This window comes from Myxine glutinosa, chromosome 1, assembly GCF_964187855.1.
Source record: "Myxine glutinosa chromosome 1, kmMyxGlut1.1, whole genome shotgun sequence".
NCBI classification, from domain to species: Eukaryota; Metazoa; Chordata; class Myxini; order Myxiniformes; family Myxinidae; genus Myxine; species Myxine glutinosa.
Window position 1 is genome coordinate 240,099,717 of NC_136261.1, and position 25,063 is coordinate 240,124,779.

At 41.6% G+C, this 25,063-nt stretch overlaps 2 protein-coding genes across 4 annotated transcripts in view; one reads left to right on the plus strand and one right to left on the minus strand.

The window, feature by feature from the left end:
* Positions 1-24,537, plus strand: part of PPP2R3C (protein phosphatase 2 regulatory subunit B''gamma) — a 54,271-nt gene extending 29,734 nt beyond the window's left edge. The window contains exons 8-13 of one of the 2 annotated variants that reach the window (XM_068129184.2): positions 1,229-1,284; positions 1,418-1,493; positions 8,809-8,945; positions 15,395-15,532; positions 23,338-23,397; positions 23,976-24,537. In XM_068129184.2, the coding sequence (XP_067985285.2) occupies positions 1,229-1,284; positions 1,418-1,493; positions 8,809-8,945; positions 15,395-15,532; positions 23,338-23,397; positions 23,976-24,167 (659 nt within the window). In that variant the 3' untranslated portion in view covers positions 24,168-24,537. Of the gene's footprint in view, positions 1-1,228; positions 1,285-1,417; positions 1,494-8,808; positions 8,946-15,394; positions 15,533-19,352; positions 19,551-23,337; positions 23,398-23,975 lie in introns of those variants that run through there. The other variant, XM_078785401.1, reaches the window with a different exon arrangement.
* LOC137435368 (uncharacterized) overlaps positions 7,812-25,063 on the minus strand; it is a 135,428-nt gene continuing 118,176 nt past the window's right edge. The window contains exons 23-24 of one of the 2 annotated variants that reach the window (XM_078785381.1): positions 24,764-24,876; positions 7,812-7,951 (exon numbers count right to left, since the gene is read on the minus strand). In XM_078785381.1, the coding sequence (XP_078641507.1) occupies positions 7,895-7,951; positions 24,764-24,876 (170 nt within the window). In that variant the 3' untranslated portion in view covers positions 7,812-7,894. Of the gene's footprint in view, positions 7,952-24,271; positions 24,877-25,063 lie in introns of those variants that run through there. The other variant, XM_068129106.2, reaches the window with a different exon arrangement.

Sequence of the window (25,063 nt, forward strand, 5' to 3'; positions counted from 1 at the left end):
CAAGCAGATCCTCTCCGGGCTGGAAGCGAGCAAGGCGGCGGTAGGCACACGTATTCTCGTTGCACGCGGCAGGGGCTGGTTGTCGCTGCATGCCTCGGGCTCCCTCGGTCATCTGCTCGGTCATCTCTTGCGCGATTGTCGCACGCATATATCAAGCGGGGTCGTGACACGCCCTCGGCCGTTTGGGTACCGCCCCCGTGCTCTGTTTTGGTGGCCTTATATGGCAATGCCACGGTCTTGTTACCTTATTTGGGTATGGAGCTGAACAGCCCCGCCTCCCCGTGGCGAGCCACGGGCTAGTAGCCTTACTTGGGCATGGAGCTGAACAGCCCCGCCCCCCGTGGCGAGCCACGGGCTTGTCTCTTCTCGGCGACTCCGCCCTTCTTGTCCAAACAGAGCACGGAGCACATATTCACTATGACGGCGAAAGCTACTTCCAAACCAGGGCCAGTTGAGAGGGCGCGCACCCCACGCTTGTCCAGCGGTTTTGCACTGAGAGGGAGCGTTTGGCTGGGAAATGCAATCCTTGAAGGGGACCTATCTTATGTCATTTGGTACAATGCAGTCAATTAATGGGAAACATAGCCTTAAACTAATACACATAATAAGGAAATAACTATTTAGAAGGGTATATGATTTTCTACATGCATGTATATGGACTAGCTACAGTACACTCATTTCAATTAACAGCCAATTAAAAGCGGAAATGTACACAGGAATTTTAATACTAAATTTACAAAGTGAAGGTTCTAAAAACCGTAGCACAGGTACGGGAATGCAACCACGTACTGACGATCTATTTATAGGTATAGTCGATGATGTGTCATCATCCGTACACAAAACTTTTTTGTGGGTTGCAGCACTGGACATCATCCGTACTCAAAGGGTTAATTGGTTATTCATTGATGGGGCCGTTAATGACTAGGAACAGAAATCTGAAAGCCAGATGGTTTTTCATGCTCTTGTGGTGTCTAAGCAAGTCTACATCACAAACTATGCATGGATATAGCCATATTTGTTTCCTTGATATTAACCACATTTGTGTACTCAATAAAAAATGGCTCTTTTCTATAGGAGATTGTTTTGATCGTTAATTTGATCAGAATATACAGAACTAATCATTATTTTTCTGCTTACCTGCATGATTAGATTTGATTGGGACAATATTATTAAAAATATTCAGAAAAACAACGTGTTCACTTAAAATGTATGTATGTTGTGCTTGCAGGAAAGATAAAGATACAAGATATCCTGGCATGTGGTTTTCTGGATGATTTGCTGGAGGTTTGGATATTGCCCTTACAACACACTTTTTTTTCTTTGACTATCATTGATTCATATTTTTTTCAATCAACAACACTCACAGAGGTTAAGCTTAAGTTGTTGTTGTTGTTGTTGTTGTGTCATTTTTTTCCAGCTTAGAGATGAGGACCTGTCCAAGGAGAGCCAAGATGTCAACTGGTTTTCGGCCCCTTCTGCACTTCGCGTCTATGGTATTGGAAAACTGGAGGCTTTATGGATGGGTCTGGATGTTTGCAATGAATGTTGTTAAGTTTTACTCCGGCTTTCGTGCTATGAATCTAGTGCTGTACCCAAACCAAGTTTCAAACTCTACCTCGGTGAGTTGCGCTTCACAACCGAGTCCGAGTCAAGCTGGTTTTGGCTCTCAATACGGGAAATAACTCGGATATTACATTGAAGCCAGTAGGCTGGTGATTTAAATACAGTCGTGGCCAAAAATATTGGCACCCTTGCACTTTTTCAAATAATGCACCATTTCTTCCAGAAAATTGTTGAAATTAAAAAATATTTTGGTATCCACATATGTATTTCTTTGGTTTGCAGTGGAACAAAACAAAAAAAGCAGAAAATATTTCTAAATGTTAGCTAATTCCTCACAGAAATCCTAAAATAGCCAGGTCAATATTATTGGCACCTTTTAGAAGTTGTTCGAAATAATTAGATTTCAAGCAGGTGATTCTCCTTTACTTTGGAATTGAACTCAACTGTGGTGAGTTGCAGGTGCATGCAATATAAAAATCACTCATTCAACCAATTTGAATGGAGAAAAGGAGTCATTCTGCTGTTTTGTGTCACTGTGTGCACCGCAATGAGCATGGAGAAAAGAAACAAAATCAGAGAATTGTCTGTGGAGGTCAGACACAAGGTTGTAGCCAAGCATGGACAATCTCAAGGCTACAAGTCTATCTCCAGAGACCTTGATGTTCCTGTGTCCACCGTATGCAATGTTATCAGGAAGTTTAAGGCCCCATGGCACTGCAGCCAACCTCCCTGGATGTGGCCGCAAGAGAAAACTTGTTCGACGATTGCAGCGAAGGGTTGTTTGATTGGTGGAGAAAGCACCTCGATCAACAGCCAAACAGATTCAAGCTGACCTTCAAACCCAAGGTACAACAGTTTCAACTCGCACCATCCGTCGCCAACTCAATGAAAGGGGGTTCTATGGTAGGAGACCCAGGAGGTCCCCACTGCTGAGAAAGTCTGACTGGAGTTTGCCAAAACACACCTGAACAAGCCAAAATCCTTCTGGGAGGATGTCCTGTGGACAGATGAGACCAACTTAGAGCTTTTTGCTAAAGCACATCATCTCGATGTTTACAGAAAACAAAATGAAGCCTTCAACAAAAAGAACACCTTCCCTACAGTCAAACATGGAGGAGGTTCAGTGATGTTTTGGTGTTGCTGTGCTGCCTCTGGCACTGGGTGCCTTGAATGTGTGCAGGGCATCATGAAATCAGGAGATTAGCAAGACATTTTCGAGCGCAATATTCAACCCAGTGTCAGAAAGCTGGGTCTCAGTCGAAGGTCATGGGTCCTGCAGAAGGACAATGACCCCAAATACTTCTAAAGCACTCAGGAATGGTTCAAAACAAAACGCTGGACTGTTCTGAATTGGCCAGCAATGAGTCCAGATCGAAATCGTATTGCACACCTGTGGGTAAATTTGATAAAAGCAGTTGGGAGCAGGCACCCTTCAAATTTGGAAGAACTGGAGGAGTTTGCACAAGAAGAGTGGGCCAAACTGCCAGTAGAGGTGTAGGAAGCTCATTCATGGTTATAGGAAGTGCTTCACTGCAGTTATTTTGTCCAAAGGCTGTGGTCCCAAATATTAAGTCTAGGGTGTCTATAATATTGTCAAAGCCATTTCTTTTTATTTTCTGAATCAAAAACAAAGGTTCTGTAATATTAACAGTGAAATAAGGAATTGTGGAGACCAAATACCTTTCTCAATTTCAACTTATTTTTCGAGAAAATTGTGAGTTATTTGAAAAAAGTGCAAAGGTGCCAATATTTTTGGCCAAGACTGTATTATGCGAGGATCAAGCATTGGAGATGATAGAGCTATAGTAAGCATATTACATTTCTGCTAATGATGTGTTTATATCAAGGAAGAAACCATTAGTGCTGTTTCTTCTTCAAACTCAGAAAGAGGTTTTTAAAACAGGCAAGTTTATGATTAATGGAACAAACTTTTATTCCAAGTCTATCAATTATTTCCTTTTCAACGGTACAATTTTTCTTATTCTATGACAGCAGAAACCCTTTCGAATAAAGCATGACATGGAAACTCATCTCCTTTTACATATAGTTTATAGGATGAAATTAATGGAAACAAGTACATATACATTCAAAGTACACTGCCCCTATGCCAAATAAATAAATAACATCCTCCAGGGCGGTATTGCCAGGGTGTCTTCGGCACCCGGCGATACCGCCGTGCAGCACATATAGACGGTATTTGGTGGGAAAATGAAAAATTGCTTATTTAAAATCAATAAACAGCAATCATAAAATAATTTCTTGATCAATTGGCTAATAGCATACCTACAGTGCATTCAGAAAGTATTCAGACCCCTTCACTTTTTTCGCATTTTGTTATGTTGCAGCCTCATGCTGAAATCGTTTAAATTCATTTTTCCCTCATCAATCTACACTCAATACCCCATAATGACAAAGAGAAAACATTATTTTAGAAAGTTTTGCCAATTTATTAAAAAGAAAAAATTGAAATGTCACATTGACATAAGTATTCAGACCCTTTGCTATGACACTTGAAATTTAGCTCAGGTGCCTCCCATTTCTCTTGATCATCTTTGAGATGTTTCTACACCTTGATTGGAGTCCACCTGTGGTAAATTCAATTGATTGGACATGATTTGGAAAGGCACATACCTGTCTATATAAGGTCTCACAGCTGACAATGCATATCAGAGCAAAAACCAAGCCATGAGGTCGAAGGAACTGCCTGCAGAGCTCCGAGACAGGATTGTGTCGATGCACAGATCTGGGGAAGCCTACAAAAAAATGTCTGCTGCATTGACCGTACCCAAGAGCATAGTGGCCTCCATCATTCTTAAATGGAAGAAGTTTGGAACAACCAGGACTCTTCCTAGAGCTGGCCACCCGGCCAAACTGAGCAATCGGGGGAGAAGGGCCTTGGCAAGAGAGGTGACCAAGAACCCAATGGTCACTCTGCCATAAAGCCCAGATCGGTGGAGTGTTGCAGTGATGGTTGTCCTTCAGGAAGTTTCTCCCATCTCCACACTGGATCTCTGGAGCTCAGCCAGAGTGACCATCGGGTTCTTGGTCACCTCTCTTACCAAGGCCCTTCTTCCCCGATTGCTCAGTTTGGCCCGGGTGGCCAGCTCTAGGAAGATTACTGGTTTCAAACTTCTTCCATTTAAGAATTATGGAGGCCACTGGGCTCTTGGGATCCTTCAATGCAGCAGAGATTTTTTTGTAGGCTTCCCCAGATCTGTGCCTCGACACAATCCTGTCTCTGAGCTCTGCAGGCAGTTCCTTCGACTTCATGGCTTGGTTTTTGCTCTGATATGCATTGTCAGCTGTGACACATTATATAGACAGGTGTGTGCCTTTCCAAATCATGTCCAATCAATTGAATTTACCACAGGTGGACTCCAATCAAGGTGTAGAAACATCTCAAAGATGATGAAGAGAAATGGGAGGCACCTGAGCTAAATTTCAAGTGTCATAGCAAAGGGTATGAATACTTATGTCAATGTGATATTTCAGTTTTTTCTTTTTAATAAATTTGCAAAACTTTCTAAAATCCTGTTTTCTCTTTGTCATTATGGGGTATTGAGTGTAGATTGATGAGGGAAAAAATGAATTTAAACGATTTCAGCATAAGGCTGCAACATAACAAAATGTGAAAAAGTGAAGGGGTCTGAATACGTTCTGAATGCACTGTAAACCACTCGTTTCATCTGAAGCTGTAACTCTTTGAAAATTAATGAAATATGTCATCAATGGAAAAAAAGTTATTGACTAATCAATAAATAATCGATTGATTGATTAATCAATAAATCAAAGATATCCTCGATAGCCACATCACTTGGTCACTGTCATGTCCGAATATCAGCTTCCTCGCTCAAAATATATCTGAGATATTGCCCAGATGAGAAAGAAAATAAGTGAGTGATTAATAATGAAAATAAATCAATAATAATCATAAAATAATAAAAACATTAAATGTTTAAACAAAAAATCATTTTAAAAAAAACATAAAATCATAAAATAAATAATCATAAAATAATAAAATTATTAATCAACTGGCTAATAGAATACCTAAACCACCACCATTTCATCCGAATCTGTAACTTTAAAAAAATAATTAATTAGGACATTAATCTAATAATTGAATAAATGAATCGATTAATTGATAAATCAATAAATCAAAAATACCATTTCCAGCCAAATCACTTGGTCATTGTCATGTCCAAATATCAGCTTCCAAGCTCAAAAGCTGCCTGAGATATTGCCCAGATGAGAAAGGAAATAAATAAGTACTTAATTAATGGATTATAATTAAGTAATTAATAAATTCATTGATTAATCAAAAAACAAAAAAATACTGTTTTTGCAAAAAAAATGTGTGCACTATTGTGCTGAAATTTCAGCTTCCTAGCTCAAGTCAACAACAACAACCCAACATGCATTTTAAGGCCATTTTCCCTGCTAGAGCGGGGGTTAGCCTTGCGGTCCCCTTGCCTTCTCCATTTTGCCCTATTTTCTGCATCTCTCCTTGTTAACCCCCTTGCCCGCATTTCTTCTTCCACCATCTTTAGCCAAGTCTTTCTCGGTCTTCCCCGTCCTCTACTTCCTTCTACATTCATTTCCATCACTCTTCTCAACCAGTCACTTTCATCCTTCCTCAACACATGACCAAACCATCTCAACCTGTTGCTCTTCACAGCATCAATCACAGGCTCTATTCCCATCATCTTTCGCAATTCATCATTTGTCTTCCTCTCTCTCAACGAGAGAGAAGCTGGTTGTGCTAACCCCTGCTCTAGCAGGGAAAATGGCCTTAAAATGCATGTTGTTGTTGTGTCTCTCAACCATACTCCGCACATCCACCGAACCATTCGCATTTCCACCCTTTCCAGCCTTCGTTGCTGCTCTACGTTCATGACCCATGTCTTGCTCCCATAAATCATAACACTTCTCACACATGCAGCATACACCTTTCCCTTCAGCTTCAACGACACTCCCCTCCTCATCAGCACGCCACTCAGTTCCTGAAACTTCTTCCATGCACATCTCACTCGAGCAACCGTTGCCGAGTCTGATCCACCTTCTCCATTCAGCATGTCTCCGAGGTAGCAAAATGTTTTCACACCTTCCAGCTTCACGCCGTCTCCAAGATCCAACTCAACATTTCCTCCATCTGCAGCTCCCTCTGTGCACACCTTACATTTGAATGTAGCTGCCACACTGGTTAATGACCCTCTCAGACCACTACATTTTTGATGAACCCACTCAGCGCACATTGTACATTGAATGGAGTTCACTCCGACACCCTTCCTGCACACAGCACATGGCCACTTCCCAGTTCTTTCCACCTCACCATATGCTTTACCACTTGCCATCACCTTCGTCTTTCCTATATTCACCTTCAAACCTTTTGTCTCCATACATTCCTTCCACTTGTTCATCTTTTCCTTCAGTCCATCCATACTTTCTGCAATCAACACCAGATCATCTGCATTCAACAACTCCCACGGTAAATCCTCCTTTACGTTCTGAGCCAGCACCTCCATCACAGCTACAAATAGTAGTGGACTTAGTACCATCCCCTGATGCACTCCCACCTTCACCTCAAACTCACCATTGTTCCCGTCCTTCGTCCTTACAGCTGTGCGCGCTCTTTTGTACATTGCCATCACAACTCTGATCAACCATTCCTCCACTTCTAACCTCCTCAATGCCCATGTCAATACTTTGCGTGGAACCCTATCGAATGCTTTCTCCAGATCAACAAACCCAAGAAACAACTTCTTCCTCTTTTCCATGTACTTCTGCAATTGCCTCACAATAAAGAGCGCGTCTGTCGTGCCTCTTCCTGGCATAAATCCAAACTGCATTTCGTCGATCTTCAGTTATGAAGTGCTCATAGCTTGTCGATGTCAATGTCGATTTCGATCCTAGCTCAAGTCAGTCGGATGAAAATTGAGGATTTTAGAAATCTGGCCTATGTTGACCTTTTGGCCAATGTTGACCTAAAACATCATTGGTGGTTGAATTCAGTGACCATATATGCAAATCCTCTTCAAATTTCAAGTCAATCAGATGAAAATTGAGGATTTTAGAAATTTGACAAAGTTGGTGACCTTTGGCCTATGTTGACCTATTGACCTTTTAACCCCAAAAACAATGGGCTTCTTGCTTATGACCAACTCTACCATTTGGTGAAGGTTCTCGAAGATCGGTTGAAAATTGTGACCTGCAGGCGACTGACATACAAACGCAAATAACGCACAAGACCAACCAATATACTTGAAAAATCTTTGATTTTTGCCAGTAACAAGCAAGAAAAGAAGAAACCAGAGTGAAAACTGAGTACTCCCTTTCAGCGCGCATCATCGGCGAGCCTCTTTCGGGTCCTGGCGATGACGTCATGCTGCTCCTGGAGGTGGAATAGGAAAGGAGCGGTGTACAATAAACTTTGCACAATCAAATAACTAATTTATCGCTGTCGTTGCCTGCATTGGACATTGTTGTATTGTAATGTGAGATGTGCTGTTGCCAACTGTACCTGACAATGCAGCTTAGATTGAGTCCATGCACCCACAAGCATTAATTTTACATACGCTTGATGCATTGCAAAATTATCCAAGTTCCGAGCTGATCCGGGACCCAGCCAAATTTTTTCCAAAATTACCGAGCCAGATCTGAACCTAGTTTTTGCTATTGTGTTACAGGCCTATATGAACCCCTCCATAAAAGTTGTCTCACTAGGACTTTAAGGAGTCGTGGGTTAATACATTCAAAAGGACATCATGATAAATATTTTTTGCCAAACACAATACAGTTGCAACCATGCATTAATCGTGTTCCAAAGCTGAATCGGTAATGTGTTCGGAAACTTTATAGCTCCTCTTCATCTTTATGTGAACAAGTGCAAAAAATCCTTATTCGAAGTTTTAAAATGCAAGTGTAATGATTATAATTAATAAGTCAGTGAATAATAGTGATTCTGCATTAAGAGGCAGGAAGCACGCATTTAAAAATCTTATTATTCCTTACTCTGAAAATTAATGAATGCATGTATTATGAAACCACATGTGCTCGAATATGTGGAACAGCAAAAGTAATGAAGTTGCAATCAGTATTTTTGTCGTAGTCAAAACAGCTTTCAACACAATTGTCATTAATGGTACTCGCGGAAGTGATGTGGATCAGGTGAAACAAATTGCATTTGTGTTGTTATTGCAGTGTGCGATAGATACCAATCAGTGTGCTGACTGCTTATTCACTCTGCAGGTCAGTATCTGAACCTTGACAAGGATCATAATGGAATGTTGAGCAAAGAGGAACTTTCATGCTACGGTACTGGTACACTGACGCCAATATTTCTGGATCGCATTTTCCAGGAGTGCCTCACGTATGATGGGGAGATGGTGCGTTTCCCTCCTGGATATTTCCCTAACCACACAGACATTTGTGCAGTTTAATTTTACCTTGAGTTGTGTGTCTGTTCACCTGCAATCTCCATGGTGAAGGTATCTAAAGAGTTATTCTCCTGTATATATCCTGATATATAAATTATAGATAGCAAATGGTTTACATTTTCAATAAAGCCAATGAGATTTCTCAACCAAATGTTAACAGTGTTAACTGCAATGCTAACTGCAATGAGAAGAAAAAAGGTGATGTGATGTTTTGGCCTTTTCCAAAGAGCAGTTGGCATAGTTTGAATTTCTCCTTTCTTGAATGGGGCATGTGAGAAGCTCCTGGCCCGTTAGTCTCTGGTCTGTTTGTCAACAAATGTCTTCAGAAATTATGCATAACAACAAAACTGCATAAGTAAACTAGAACAGCATTCAGTAGAGCGCATACCTCCGCCAGGCTGAACAGTTTATGCCTTGTATTCCACTGTTTGCCGATCTGGATCTGAACGAAAATCTATTCGGCTTGGTCTTTTCACCTAACCAACTCACCCACCTAGTTTTGTCATAACTCGTCCACATCTTTTTGAAATATCATGCTATTTATTGTTTTTGGCCCCATCTCTCAATGGTGAAGAATCACTTCAAAAATTAAAAATTTCTCGTATCCGGATCTGGATCTTCACCAAAATCTACCTTATTTTCAGGCAAATAACCTGCGGGTTATATATACAAAAATATTCCAACTGTGGGCTCTACTCGTGTGCGAATTATACAGTACAGTATTTTACCATACAGCACGTGACATAACCATTGGTGGCCAAGTTACCATAAATTATCACGGAGATACAGAGAGGGAGTTTTTAGTCCCCTACCTGGAGGAGGTTCTTCTGGATCGTCCTGGCCTTTTCTTGTGTTTCAGGCGTTGCAAAGTGAACTTCACACCATTGTAGGAGATATTCAACTTTTCTGCTATTTTCTTCATAATATGAAGATTCCTTCTTCTCGTAGAGTTTGGATCTTCATACGCTGTTCTGCATGTGAACATAATATCTCAGAGTTGTGGACTGATTCGGACAAAATTTGGTGAAGAGGTGGGTATGTGACATGGTCTAAATGAATAGATTTTGGTGAAGATCAGCATCTGGATCCGAGAATTTTTAAAGTGATTCTTCACCATTGAGTGATAGGGCTAAAACCGATTATATAGCACGATACCTCAAAAAGTTGTGGACAGATTCAGACAAAACTTGCTAGACAGGTTGGGTATGTGACGAGGACAAATCATTTCGAATTTGATGAAGATCCGAATACGGATTCGGATACGATCATGATTTAATTGCTTTAAGTAATTCTTCACCATTGAGTAATTGGGCTAAAAATTATATGTAGCATAATATTTCAAAAGGTTGTGGACGACTTATGACAAAAATTCGTAGATAAGTTGAGTAAGTGACAACAACAAGGCGATTAGATTTTGGTTCATGTCAGATCCAGATCTGACCTATCGGTGGGATACAAAACGTAAACTGTTCAGCCTGGTGGAGGTTTGCTCTCTACTGAGTGCCATTCTAGTTACCTGCGCTCGCAAAGCGAAATGCAGGATTAGTCGTCCTGGGGCCAGGAGGACCCACCATGCACCCCCCTCAGCATTCACCAGGGCCACTATTTTCTTACTTATTAAGTAGCTGGTGAAATTTTAAAACATGTACCCAAAGAATAAAGTGTCACGATTGACGTTTTTTGGCGAAAAACAATACCGGCTTTAAAGCAGTAGAAATTGCACAAGATGGGGGTGGGGGGGGGGGGGGGGGACGGAAAATGAAAACGCGTCACTTTTTCCCCTCCAGGGTGTCGTCTTTGTCAATATTTTAAATGAAGAAGTTGATTTACTCATAATTTCAGCCTCCAGAAGAGATTTATCAGCTTAAGATACATTTTTTAACTGATAATAGGCCACAATTAAACCTATTATTGAAAATCGGCCACGTATTGCATTCTATAAGAGAAAAATGTTAGTTTTTATTTTTATATTGTGAGAGTTCCCTGTGAAAATCTAGTTATTGTCGTTGTCTAGCACATGTATTCTGTAATACTTTAGGAGAAGGTGTCCAGTGGGCCTGTTGGTTATCTGAAACAGAACATTGATTCATCACTATCACTTTTCTTTTTCTTTCAGCCTGTGACACATAGTAATGTTTTTGTTTGCTTGGCCCTTTTTCTTATAATCAAGAGCACGTTTCATGATGTGTGATGTTAATTTCCTTTTTTATTTTCAGGTGTGATCTATCCCTCACCCACTAGAGAAGTTTAAAAGATCAAGAAGAAACAATTCTTTCAGGAATAATGGCTACATGTGACTCCCCCCCAGTGAAGAAGCGAAAGCAGGGAAGTGGGAAGGAGCTTGGAATGTGTATTATTCATTTCAAAGGAACCACAGACCAAACTTTCACCTTCATTTCAAGTCTCAAAGAGCCACATGAACGATTTGAAGCAATCAAGACAATATCTAATTTGATACAGCAGCAGCCCATTGGCTCCAGTAGTAGGATGGATGATGTATGCAAAAGTATTCAAGAAAAACTAAATGAGGAAGATCACGGGCATCACCGAGCCTGCTACAATAAGTTCATTAAACACAAAGAGAGACTTGTTCAGTCTGATGCTGGTGAATTTTCAGATCGGTCCAGTAAATGATCTAGAAGGTCGTCCACTGAAAATATACTGTTTGCCAAGGACTGCATCTTTTGTAACAAAGAAGGACGGAAATAGTCAAGGAAGAAGGGTAAAGGGCCTGTTTCGGAGAAAACTACTGTGTTTGATATGGGAGGAGGTAAAACAGTACAAGAGCAAGCTGAAAGAAAATGTGATGAGAAGTTACTCACACGAATCAGAGGAAAATGTCTATTCTCTGTGGAGGCTCATTACCATCCATCTTGTAGGAGGCAATACACTAGAGAGACAGGACGAGGCAGGAGTCAGGATGACCAACAAAGGAGGAGACAAATCGAGATGGAACAACCTGACAGTCAGTCATTTGACAAGTTGTGCAGTCTGATCACAGAGAGAGTTTTGATACAGCAAGTTATAATGAAACTTAGTGATGCATTGCGATGTTATGTTGGTTTAATGAATGCAACAGAATATCAATGTCCTGATTATAGAGCTCAAAATGTGAAAGAAAAACTGCAGAAGCATGACGTAGGAAGTAAAATCTCATTTACATCCTTTGAAAAGGGCAAGGGTAAATATTCCTCACAACTCATATTCAGCAATGCCATAGAAACAGCTGATGCAGTCAAGCTGGCATACAAATTGGGGACCAATGACAGTATTGCTCATGGAACTGAAACCCTCAGAGAAAGCATCAAAGAGTTTCATTAACTCTGACAAAATGTCACGGCCCCCATCAGTGAAATATCTCAAGAACATTGAAGGTCTTGTTCCAGAAGAATTAGAAAGGTTCTTGAAGATTGCTCTTGAAGACATGGATGGAAAGAGGATGGAGGACCACTCTGGTGTGCAGATGAAATGATCTTACCACAAAATCGAATTGATGTGCTGGAGAGAGATGCAACAGAACTGGAGGAATCTAACGATGAAACAGGAGAACAGGAATATGCTGCAGATAGTGATACAGATAGCTCCTCTGATGAGGACTAAAACAGTAAAAGTGAAATTTGTGATAATGGAGTACTGGGACATTATATTTTACTGTGGGCATGCAGGGAAAGGACATTATTAGCAGATTGGATTGTGTAAATAAGTGTTATCTAAGGCGTTAGAGATTCCCCATAATATTTGTTCCTCCTGAGACTAAAATAAGAAACAGGTGCTTATAAATCTCTTCCAAAAGCTGAAATAGGGTCCAATTAAACCTATTCACCTAAAATATTGACAAAGAAGACATCCAGGAAAAAAGTGACGCGTTTTCATTTGCAGTTTCCCCCCCCCCCCTCACATCTTGTGCAATTTCTACTGCTTTAAAGCCGGTATTGTTTCTCGCCAAAAAAACGTCGATCGTGACACTTTATTCTTTGGGTACATGTTTTAAAATTTCACCAGCTACTTAATAAATAAGAAAATAGTGGTCCCGATGAATGCTGAGGGGGGTGCATGGTGGGTCCTCCTGGCCCCCCATGTATAGGTATTCGGTTGTGTACGTGTGGCACACATGTCTGCATTTTAAAAATTCATTTTGTCGGCAACCATTGGTCTGATTGACATGAAATTTTACCATAGGAGCGCCTCCGCCTGTAGAATTTTTCTTACTCATAATTATGACGTCATAGGTCACTTGGTACAGGCGCCATCTTGGAAAAACTTTACACCACAAATTCTGAAACCACTCATTAGAAAAGTTGCGACGAGGCTCATTGTCAAGTACTCCCCATGGGGTATAAGATATGTTGATGATGATGTCATCAGTGCCTTCATTATGAAGTCATAATTCGACAAGTACAACGCTTGATCTGATCAGTATGAAAAAAAAAATTCCTCTGCAACTGTTAGTTTGATGGGCACGAAATTTGTACCATAGGAGCACCTCCTCCTGTAGAATATTTTAATGATAATTATGATGTCATAGGTCACGTGGTACAGCCGCCATCTTGGAAAAATCTTAAAATGTTGCACCACCATATCTCTGAAACCACTCCATAGAAAAAATTGAAAGGTGGCTCGTTGTAAAGAACTCCGCATGGGGAATAGGTGTTGATTATGACATCATAATTTGACAGGGACAACACGTCGTCTGATCAGTTTGAAATCTATTGAGCGTGATCTATGCAACTATTAAAGAATATCAATTTGTGTAATCACTCACGCGGTCTAGCAGCCATATTGGATCAAAGAAAAAAAAAACGTTCAAAAACAGAAGAGTTGGCTCGCACCAAGTTGACTGCGCAGGGTAAGTATTCTAAGAATACCATCGCAAGTTTCCCACACCAAAAGCTGAGATACAACCCCAGACAGCCACAGAGCCTCCCACGTGTTTAAAAGTAGGTTGTAAACATTGAATCTCATATCATTCTCCAGGTCTGCAGCATATGAACTGGTGTCTCTTCGATGCAGAAAGTTCAAACTTCGTTTCATCAGGCTGGCGTACGAAATTCCATTGTTCAGTAACCCAATCTTTTTGTTGCCTTTCAAATTTTGGTCTTTTCACCTTATTCTGTGGTCTCAGCAGTGATTTAATTGCTGAAAATCGGCCATGGAGACCTGCTGCAATCAACCTTCTGCACACATTGCTGGACAAAAGGTTAATTTTCAGGTCTGCTCTCGTTTCATTTGTCAGCTGCTGATTTAACTTTCACAATATAAGAAAATCAAGGAACTTCAAGTGTGGTCGTTTTGCCTTGGGGAGGTTCTTCTGGATCTTCCTGGCCTTTTCTTGTGTTGTACTGAGCCAGTTTATTTAATGTGTTGCAAAGCGTACCTCATGAACAGTGCTAAGTTTCCACTAGACGTAGCACTGTGCATTCAGGCCAAAGAGTTCAATTTTCGTCTCATCAGACCACAGACTCTTTTGCCTCATGCGCTCTAGAGTCTTTCACGTGAGTTTTTGCAAACTCTAGGCGTGCTGTCATGTGCCTTTTTCTCAGGAGTGGCTTCTGTCCAGCCATTCTCCTATAAAGCCGAGATGTGTGAAGTGCTGCAGAGACTGTTGTCCTTCTGGCAGGTTCTCCCATCTCAGCCAAGGAACTATATAGTTCTGTCAGAGTGGTCATTCGGTTTTTGGTCACTTCCTTGACCAAGATCGTTCTTGCCCGGTTGCTCCATTTGGTCGCACGGCCAGCTCTAGGAATAGTCTGGGTAGTTCCATATTTTTTCTATTTCCTATTGATGGAGCTCACTGTGCTCTTGGGAACTTTCAACACTCTAGAAATTGCTTTATACCCATCCCCAGATCTATGCCTCCTCACAGTTCTATCTCGGAGTTCTATGGACAGTTCCTTGGACTTCATGGTAGAGTTTCTGCTCTGACATGCACTGTTAACTGTGTGACCTTATATAGAAAGGTGTGTTTCTTTCTAAATCATGTCCAATCAATTGAATTGGCCACAGGTGGACTCCAATCAAGTTGTAGAGACTTCTCAAGGGTGATGGAAGGAAATTGGATGCACCTGAACTCAATTTGGAGTGTCATAGCAAAGGGGTTCAATACTTACTTCAGGCTGTAACAACAAAATGTGAAAAAGTCAAGGGATGTGAATACTTTCTGAAGGTCTCTCTCTCTCTCTCTCTCACACACACACACACACACACACACACACACACACACACACACACACACACGGACACGGACACGGACACAGACACACGCACACTACTGCATGCAGGTGAGACACGTCCTTGTGAAAAGTCCTCGTGTTTTGGCCTAAAGTTTGATCCCCACCTTAACTTTAATCCACAAGTAGACCAGGATTATAGCTGATTTTGCATCGTTGTGTCAACTGCAGGATTACAAGACTTACCTGGATTTTGTGCTGGCTTTGGAAAACAAGAAAGAACCAGCAGCTTTGCAGTACTTTTTCAAACTGCTCGACATTCAAAACAATGGCTACCTGAATGTGTTTGCTCTTAATTGCTTCTTCAGGGTAAGAACATTGTTTTTTGATGGTTGAACCAGGATTATATGGATCTTTTTACGTCATGACTTTGGTTGTGGGGTTTAAGTGTTTAACCATCTGCTGGAGTTATAAATTTTTGTGACATGCTTAAAGAAGTATTTTGCCAAACCTTTCAGAAGGGCATGACATTTTATAACGAAGTCCTGATGTAGATATTCATTGCTCGATTTTGATTTCCGTCACATTTTAATTACCTGTATTCTGTGAACATTATTCCTACATGTAATGAAAAAGTGAACTGTTTGTACACGACTCACAATAAGTTAGAGATATTGGCAGGTTCTTCGGTGTGGTTGATTTTGTGTATTAATTATGTTGAAAAAAGTTGTTGGTCCTCATTCCATGGTTATTAATGAGTGTGAAAAAACACAGCATTCTTGATTTCAATACCCTAACCCTAACCTCTATACAAAAAATAAACTCACTCCCACAATATCCCTAACTTATTGTGAGTAGTGCATTATGCAAGTCTCATGGAAAACGAACATGTTCTCCATTCCTAAGATGCAGCTTTGAGTGGCAAAAAATTTTAGTTTCAGGTATTTACAATCATCAACACAGAATAGGAATTCCAAATAATTGTTCGATCACACCAGGTATGTACGTTCCCCAAATGATATTCGTGTTACTGATCTGGTCTGAGGCCTAAGGGGTTAAATGGAGGATAGATTAGAATAGTGGGACATAGTACACATTCGTATTGTGTAATTCCAGTAGACGATAAAACGAGTCAAGCATGTGTTTAGAAATATCTCTTCCCCTCTTGCCCCAGTGTCTGTGTCTAAGGCATGCCCCCACCTAACCCTCCCCACCTCCCTTGCCCACACTTTTAACCTTACCCGTTGGTCATGTGTCTTTTGTGTAAATTTCCCGGTGTAATATGGCCAACGAGCATAACCCACAAGTGATCACATGATCAGTGCAAGGCCACGATGAACGCATGAGTGAAAGGCCACATTGACATCTCCTAAAAATAGTGCCACGTTGGCACTATCCATTGAGCACGTGCCACGGCGTGGTTGAATGCAGTAGGACGATATTGGCGCAGACGATGCACATGGTTGTTGTTGTTGAGGGTTCCTCATGAATGTTATTGCCTGCAAGAATGTTGGCCAGTTGCTGGTTGCTGAGTCTGTCCTGGTTCTTTTGAGTGGAAATCCCATGAGTTTCCGAGAGGAGGCATGCTGGGCACAGCAAGGACAAGCTCTGCACGGAACTGCTGCGCCCATATACATGATCCCAACAACTGACCGGGATGATGCACAAGTGGAGAGCGAATGTGGGGAGATGAACCACATTTGTGAGCAGGGTTCACACAGCACAGGTTTTCTTTTGTGTCGTCAATCCCCTTCTAAGTTCCGTGTTACTTCTCAAATGGATGCAATCAGGTGTATTTATTCAGGTGTCGTGGTCCTGGGGGTACCTCATTCCAATTATTATTGGTTGTAATTGCCACTGCTGGGCCCTGTTATACCCCCTTTCCCCCTGTTCTACCATACTAAACTATGATTTGATTGGCAGAAACATGCACTAGGATTGGTCAAGAAAGTGTTATCATTCATTCCATACTCTTATTTACCAATATATATATATATGTATATATATATATGTATATATATATATATGTATGTGTATATATATATATATATATATATATATATATATATATATATATATATATATATATACACAAAGAATTAAGTTAAGCACCCCTACACAAAGAATTAAGTTAAGCACCCCCTAATCCTGTCCTGAACCTGAACCCCCTCGAGCACGTTTGGGACATGTTGGGACGACAAATTGCGAAGATGGTCCCTCCAATAGCCAATCTGGATGAATTGGAACGTGCATTACATCGGGAATGGAACAACCTGCCACAGCAACGCATACGACGGCTTACAGGGTCTATGAGACGTAGGGTTGAGTCAGTGATCCGATCACGTGGGTCCTACACACGTTATTGACGCAAAGATCGCTAGAGGTCTTCTCAGAACAATGACTGTACGTTAGAAAACATAAACGTCATCCACACTGTCCGTGATGGACCTATAGCTCCATACTTAAATTGAGGTGAAAATATGCCTAAAATTCCCAAAAAATTTCACCTTAAATTATTCAGAATAAAATATTGAAAACGGCATGATTGTTATGTTTTTATGTGACCATAATATCACTTCTCCAGAAAATATAGCAATATCATGGGTATATTACACTGTTTTGACGACAACAAACTTGTAATGTGCGAGGTTGTAAAAAAACGGGGGGGGTGCTTAACTTAATTCTTTGTGTATATATATATATATATTTTTTATTTTTTTATTTTTTCTTATATGGTGATGTCTGGGGGTAAAGCTATATCTGGAGCCAGATAGATCTGTGTAGGTAGGTATCCGACTGCCGTGATAGGGAATCTACCTGTAATAAGTTCTGTGTGTTTAGGCGGTTTGTCGGTTAAGAAGTGGGGAGGTGAACAGGGTTCACACAGCACCTGCACATACCTGTGGGCATACCAGGATGTTCGAGTGTTAGATAGTATAGGGATTAAGAATAACGCCCCTGTGTGTCCAACCTGGTCATCAAACCTTTGTCCCTTATGGCAATGCACACCTGTAGACACTTAGTTAGGTCCCCAGCGTAACACTAAATAATTCCCTTCCCTGACAGTGACTTCGGAAGGAACAGGCAAGGAAACCAGTTCGGGTCACTGCCGATGATGGCCGCCACCCCCTACACCTCCGGCAGGCCTAGCCACATAGAGTGCCACACACTATGACCACGCTACAGGGAACGAGTGATGGGCAGCGCGGTAGGCGCGGACCTCCAGACAACAAGCACGAGAGGTGCGAAGCTGGAAGGTCCGGTGGAAGGCGCTGATTGGGTGGCGCGCCGAGGCTGACGTCACCGCGGCAAGGTTATAAAAAGGACGCGCTTGGCTCGGAGAGAGAGCGAACTTGGATTTGGCTCATAGTGGGCAGTCGCACTTGCGCCCTCTCCCCTTTTTGCCGTTCTTCTTGGTTCTGAGTTCGTGCTCGTGTTGGAGATCGACCTCATGTGGAGCTCGCTGGCCTGCGTTGGACGCGTGGTGCTGTTGGTGCGTTGGACGCGTGGTGCTTGGTGCACGGACCTCGTGAGCAGCGAGAGGCTTGGAGCGGGGCCGTGTTACACTGCAGGACTACGGACGGATAAGACTGCACACTACATTACATTTACATTAGGCCAGATAAAAAAAAAGAGTTGTTGATCGTCCCCGCCCGACCCTACGAAACACACCCGACCCAAAACTTTTTTTATTTTTTATTTTGAAAAAAATCATAAAAAACGATCTTTTCACATTCAAATTTGGCGCCGTTCTGCACCGCATGCGCAGTGCGTGCTGTGCAGAGCGTCGCAAGTGCCTCGGGCAACTTCACCCATTTTACGTTGGCCATTCATGGCGGCTATTGTGTGAGATTTTTCCCGCTGAAATCTGTATTGATTCGTGCTAGAATCGGCTTGAAATGCCCATTGTAATCGCATCAATAGCCCGTGAGGGCTCTTCCAAGATGGTGAAGGACTGGTTTGCGTGCAATATCGAGTTGGATGTTACAATCTCGGACTTCTATGCAGAGTTCTCAGACGGCAAGTATGATGGGGATAGGGAGCCATTGCCTGACGATACACGCGGTACTTTTGTCAAAGTATTTGCCCCGCCCCAGTAAAACTGACATGACGAAAGTTTCACCAGCTTGCAAAGTTTCTGATGTGACAAAGACTCTTGGCTCATTTCTCAAATTTGTGTTGGCTGCAGACACGGCCACAGATCACAGGATGGAACCCGATGAATGAAGAAATAAAATCATTTTGAGGACAAAGGAGTCTTTATTTCATATTTTTCCATGTCAACAAAACTCAATGGAAAGTAGAAAAAAAATAAAAATAAAAACCTCCCTCCCTACCGGAACTTTTGAGAAAAAAGGACGCTCAACAACTTTTTATTTTTATGTGGCCTTACATAACGAACGTTTTTATTTTGGTTATTCATCTTCCTGTGTGGCGTATTTGAAGTCTGGTGTGTGGGATCCCAATTTAGGATTTTGATTTCGTATCGTATTTTCCTGTCCCTACCTTTTATTACAATAAACTTGTATTCTTTTCTATTCCCCACAAATCTTGTGTCCGGTTGAGTTCGTTCGCCTTCTACAGCTACGCGCTCCCGCTTCTTCCTCTTCACTTCTTCTTCCTCCCACGCTTGATAGTTAAATCCGTGTTCGGTCATCGCCTCCAATTAAATCCTTTAGGTCCATCCGCGAGCCCTGGTATTAACCAAAGGGTCCGCGCGACAATATATATATGAATATATATATATCGCCTCCAATTAAATACTTTAGGTCCATCCGCGAGCCCTGGTATTAACCAAAGGGTCCGCGCGACAATATATATATATATATACATACACTCAACCCTCGGCTATCGCGCCTAATTGGTGCCGCTATCGGTGCGCGGTAGCCGAAATCGCGATAGCCGAACTGAAGCACGTATGGTAATAATTCTAATTGGTGCCAGGACCCCCAAGTTGACCACATATTTAACCTATTTTTGCCACTTTTTTACCAAGTGTTTCTACCATATAAAGATCTACCTATGTAAACATAAAGACCTATGTTTCTACCATTTCTACCATGAAACAAGAATCACAATATGTAAATAAAAATAAAATGGTAAAAAAAGTACTTTTGTTTTTTACCATTATATTTACCTTTTTGGGGAAGATGAGGGGCTTAGGTGGTTGGGTAGGTTCCGAGGCTTGGGTGGAGTCTTATTGACCACCCCTACGTGCCTCTAACTCGTCCAGGATTGCGTCAGCTGTAGCACCAGAGAAGCGCTCAACGTCAGAGGGCTCGTCAAAGACAGAGGGCTGTACCTCGTTGCGACGCCGTAAGCAGGGTCGGCGTCATGGGGGTGCATTCGCGGGCCATGCCCACCCAAATAAGTTATTGTGCCCCCCTCCCCACCCCCACACCCACTCGCAGGCCAAGCCTTTGGCGCCAAACTTGCACGTCGGCTATAGTGTGTGTGTGTGTGTGTGTGTGTGTGTGTGTGTGTGTGTGTGTGTGTGTGTGTGTGTGTGTGTGTGTGTGTGTGTGTGTGTGTGTGTGTGTGTGTGTGTGTGAGTGTGTGAAAGAGAGAGACTTTGCAGCATGTTTTTAAATTGGAACTGGGTTGGTGTGTTGATTGTTGACGGCAAACTCTTATTATCAAGCATTTACATCATAGATTGAGTTCTCGAACGGCAGTTTGTGCCCCCCCCCCCCGCGGTTACCCTAATGTCCCCCGATTAGACTTGTTCTGACGCCGAGTCTGGCCGTAAGAATTCGGTAACCTGGCGTTGGCGGAGGGAGTTGACGTGGTAACCTGCCAGTGCCGTATTAATAAAGGAGCACCTCGCTTCACTGTTGATTGTTAAATCTTATCTACGTTTCTATGATAATCACGGTTTTGGTAAATACCTCGCACTGTTGACTCATTTATCCCAAATTTCTTTCCAACACTTCGCTTTCTTTCACCATTGTCTATCAACTGCACAATTTAGAATTTCTGAGCGTAAGTTAAGTTCTTCCTCTTCTTGATTTCCCTTTCCCCACGCTCGGTGATGATGTAGCACCCTTTCCACCATTTCCGGTGCGCCATAGCGCGTATTTGGGGCGCGATAGTCGTGTGTTGTGCAGTTTTTTAGGTAGCCGCGATAGCAGAGAAACGCGATAGCTGAGTTCGCGATAGCCGAGGGTTGAGTGTATATATATATATATATATATATCCTTCTGGCATACAGTCACGCGAAAAAGTAAGTACACCCCATGTAAAGTTTTCACTTTTTCAACATATTTCAACATACTTCAACATACAGCTATTTGATCTTCATTTCAACAATATTGATAGATAAAGGTGATATAATATAACAAATATCATGAAACATTTACATTTTGTAGTCCATTGTATAATTTAAATAAACATAAATGCAAATTTCGCATGTGGAAAAGGTAAGTACACCCTTGGCTCTAATAGGTGGTATTGCCCCCTTTGGCAGAAACAACCTCAAGTAGGCGTTTCTTATAACTGTCTACCAGTCTCTGACATCGACTGGGAGAAATTTTTGCCCACTCCTCCATGCAGAATTCTTTCAGCTGTGCGATGTTTGAGGGGTTTCTTGCAAGCACAGCTCGTTTCAAATCCCCCCACAACATCTCGATGGGATTTAGATCCAGGCTTTGACTTGGCCATTCCAGAACCCTCCATTTCTTTCTTTTCAGCCATTCCTTGGTGGATTTACCGGTATATTTAGGGTCATTGTCATGTTGCAAGGTCCACCTTCGGTTGAGCTTCAACTTTCCGACAGATGGCCTCACATTATCCTCAAGCACCCTTTGGTACAATGAAGAATTCATAGTGGATTCTATGATGGTGAGCTGCCCAGGCCCTGATGCAGCAAAGCTGCCCCAAACCATAATATTTTCAACCACGATGCTTTGCAGTTGGTATCAGGTTCTTGTGGTCAAATGCTGTCTTTGGTTTTCGACAAACATGTCTTCTAGTACTGTGGCCAAATAGCTCTACCTTTGACTCATCTGTCCAGAGCACATTGTTCCAGAAGTGCTGGTCCTTGCCTAGGTGATCATTGGCAAACTTTAGTCTTGCCCTGATGTTCTTTCTGGACAGCAAAGGTTTCCTCCTGGCACACCTCCCATGTAGATCAAATTTGTGCAGCCTCTTTCTAATGGTAGACTCGTGCACTTTGACATCAACAGTGGCAAGAGCTACCTGGAGGGCCCTTGATGACATTCTGGGGTTCTTCGAGACTTCTTTCAGGATCTTGCGGACTGCTCTCGGGCTGAACTTGCTGAGGCGGCCTGGCCTGAACAAGTTGGCAGTTGTTTGGAATCTTCTCCACCTGTAGATGATCTTCCGGACAGTCGAATGATTGATTTCAAATTGTTTGGAGATCTTTTTAAATCCCTTCCCAGACTCGTAGGCATCTATAACCTTCTTTCTGAAGGCCTCAGAGAGCTCTTTTGATCTAGGCATCGTGATGCCGCACACTTCAACAACAAAGAGCAAAACAAACTAAATGTCTGAGGTTTAAATAAGACAGGTTCCTCCAATATCCTCTCTAACGATGTTCTAATCATTTGCACCTGAGCTGGTGCACCTGATTCTAATTTTACGTATTTGAAGTAGTGATAAATGTAGGGGTGTACTTACTTTTTCCACATGCGAAATTTGCATTTATGTTTATTTAAATTATACGATGGACTACAAAATGTAAATGTTTAATGATATTTGTTGTGTTATATCACCTTTATCTATCAATATTGTTGAAATGAAGATCAAATAGCTGTATGTTGAAATATGTTGAAAAAGTCAAAACTTTACATGGGGTGTACTTACTTTTTCACTTGACTGACTATATATATACACACACACATATATGTACATATACCCCCCCCCCCCCCACCCACTCAGAACTACGAATTCCTCTTCACTCTCCACATATGGTATGTATATAACGGGGTCTGACGGTATTTCGTTTTAGCTGCTTTCGTCATGTTTAGCATACCGAAGAAGAAGTCCGAATCCAAAGCAGACGCTAATGGGCTTTGCCTTTTTAGATGCTTTCTATTCCCGATTCCAAGGCATGTTTGCGATTTTAATTTTTCAATGTTTAAACATGTGACAGTAGTAAATGTTAAATCTCACCTGTAGTTGTCACCAATGTCATTATTTCCTCATCTCTATAGGCCATCCAAGATCAAATGAAGCATCATGGACAAGAGCCAGTGTCGTTTCACGATGTCAAGGTGCTTGTTAATTGGTAAAAAAAAAAACTGAATCTGTGAAAGCTGGTATTGTTCCACATCAGCAGACAAAAATTAATGAGTTTTATCACTGAAGAGTGCGTAAGCGTTTTTGCCGTCATGGGAAATGCGGTGCAGCTGACATTTTAACTGTTAGCCCTTTTTTACTCTGACGAAGGGCTAATGCCTGAAACCTCATTTACCACGGCTGTAAATGTATTCTTATCAATTTGTAATTAATAAATGCATTGCCCATGTATTTATCTTGTGCAATAATAGTTTTCAATGTCAATGGTGTTGCAGGAAGTACCTGCTCGTTACGTCATTCATTCATATTTAAGGAGTTAATGTTGAATTTTGCAATCATGTCTGTTCTGACAAAATTGAAAGCAGTGGAGTGGTTGAGTTGTGGGGTGGAAAGAGTGCTAAGGGGGAGGTGTGGGTGCTGGGAGTATTAATATTTGCCCGGAACATGTTACAATCCTAGTTGGTTTGAGGTGATGTCATAATGAAGTTATTGAAAAGAAGAGCAAGGAAAGCCTACATTTTCTCTTCTACCTCCTCCTACCTCCTACTTGCAGGATGAAATATTTGATATGGTGCGACCAAAAGATCCTCTGCACATAACCCTTCAGGACCTGATCAACTGCCGGCAAGGAGACACTGTGGTCAGCATCCTCATCGACCTCAATGGATTCTGGACGTATGAAAACAGAGAGGTGTTGGTAACTGATGCCGGTGATCCCATCACGATTGAGCTGGACGATCACTAAACATCATGTCATAATCAAACTCCCAATAATACATATTCATTCATCACCTTCTTAGACTACGTCAAGCCAAGATGCTTGTGAGGGAAATTATAAAAATTGTCAAATGAAGGTTTTGTCGCTTTATTGGCATGTCTCTGGTGGAGATGGCTGGGAATAGGGAAACTAGGATTTCAAATGAGTTCTCACACTTTAACTTAATCTGCTTATAAATATATCGTTATATGTGGTAAATGACATTGAAGGTTTGTACAGTGTATTTTTAGCTTTGTCTGTTTAAACAACAAAATATGGTTTTTATTCTTCTGTGCAATAATGTGTAGAAATACTTTTAAATTTTTGATTTTAAATAAATAATACAAGTTGCCTCATTCATCTTGGTATGCCTGAAATAGACATAATAGCATGGCATGATAAGTTGTTTCCAGTAAAATGCAGCAGGTTAGAACCAAACAAAATGATGATGCAAGAGAAAATACAAAAAGTTGTTCATTTTTGTACATTGTCCACAAATATGTGCTGGGAGTCGGTACATCGTGAGATGATGGTTTGTCAGTTAAGTCCTAAGCAGGTTCCGTGCTCTCACTCTCCATGCTTACAGTGTATGGGGATACGTGTAACGGACCGGCAGAATGTGGTCGGAACTTTCCTGGATTAGACCCCTGGTCATCATCAAACGTGGGAAGATCATATGGACTGGTGCACAGGCTTCCTGGAAACGACATTAATTAGGAAAGTTACAAATGCCTCCAACATTGAGGGAAATATGGTGCATCCCTTTGCATCACTGAAATGAAAGATCCATCTCTAAGGAGGTTGTTTCAAAGATAAATTGTTTCCTCTTCAAGCCCGTTTACTTATTATACAAATAAAATGTGGACTTGTCCTCCACCCCTTCC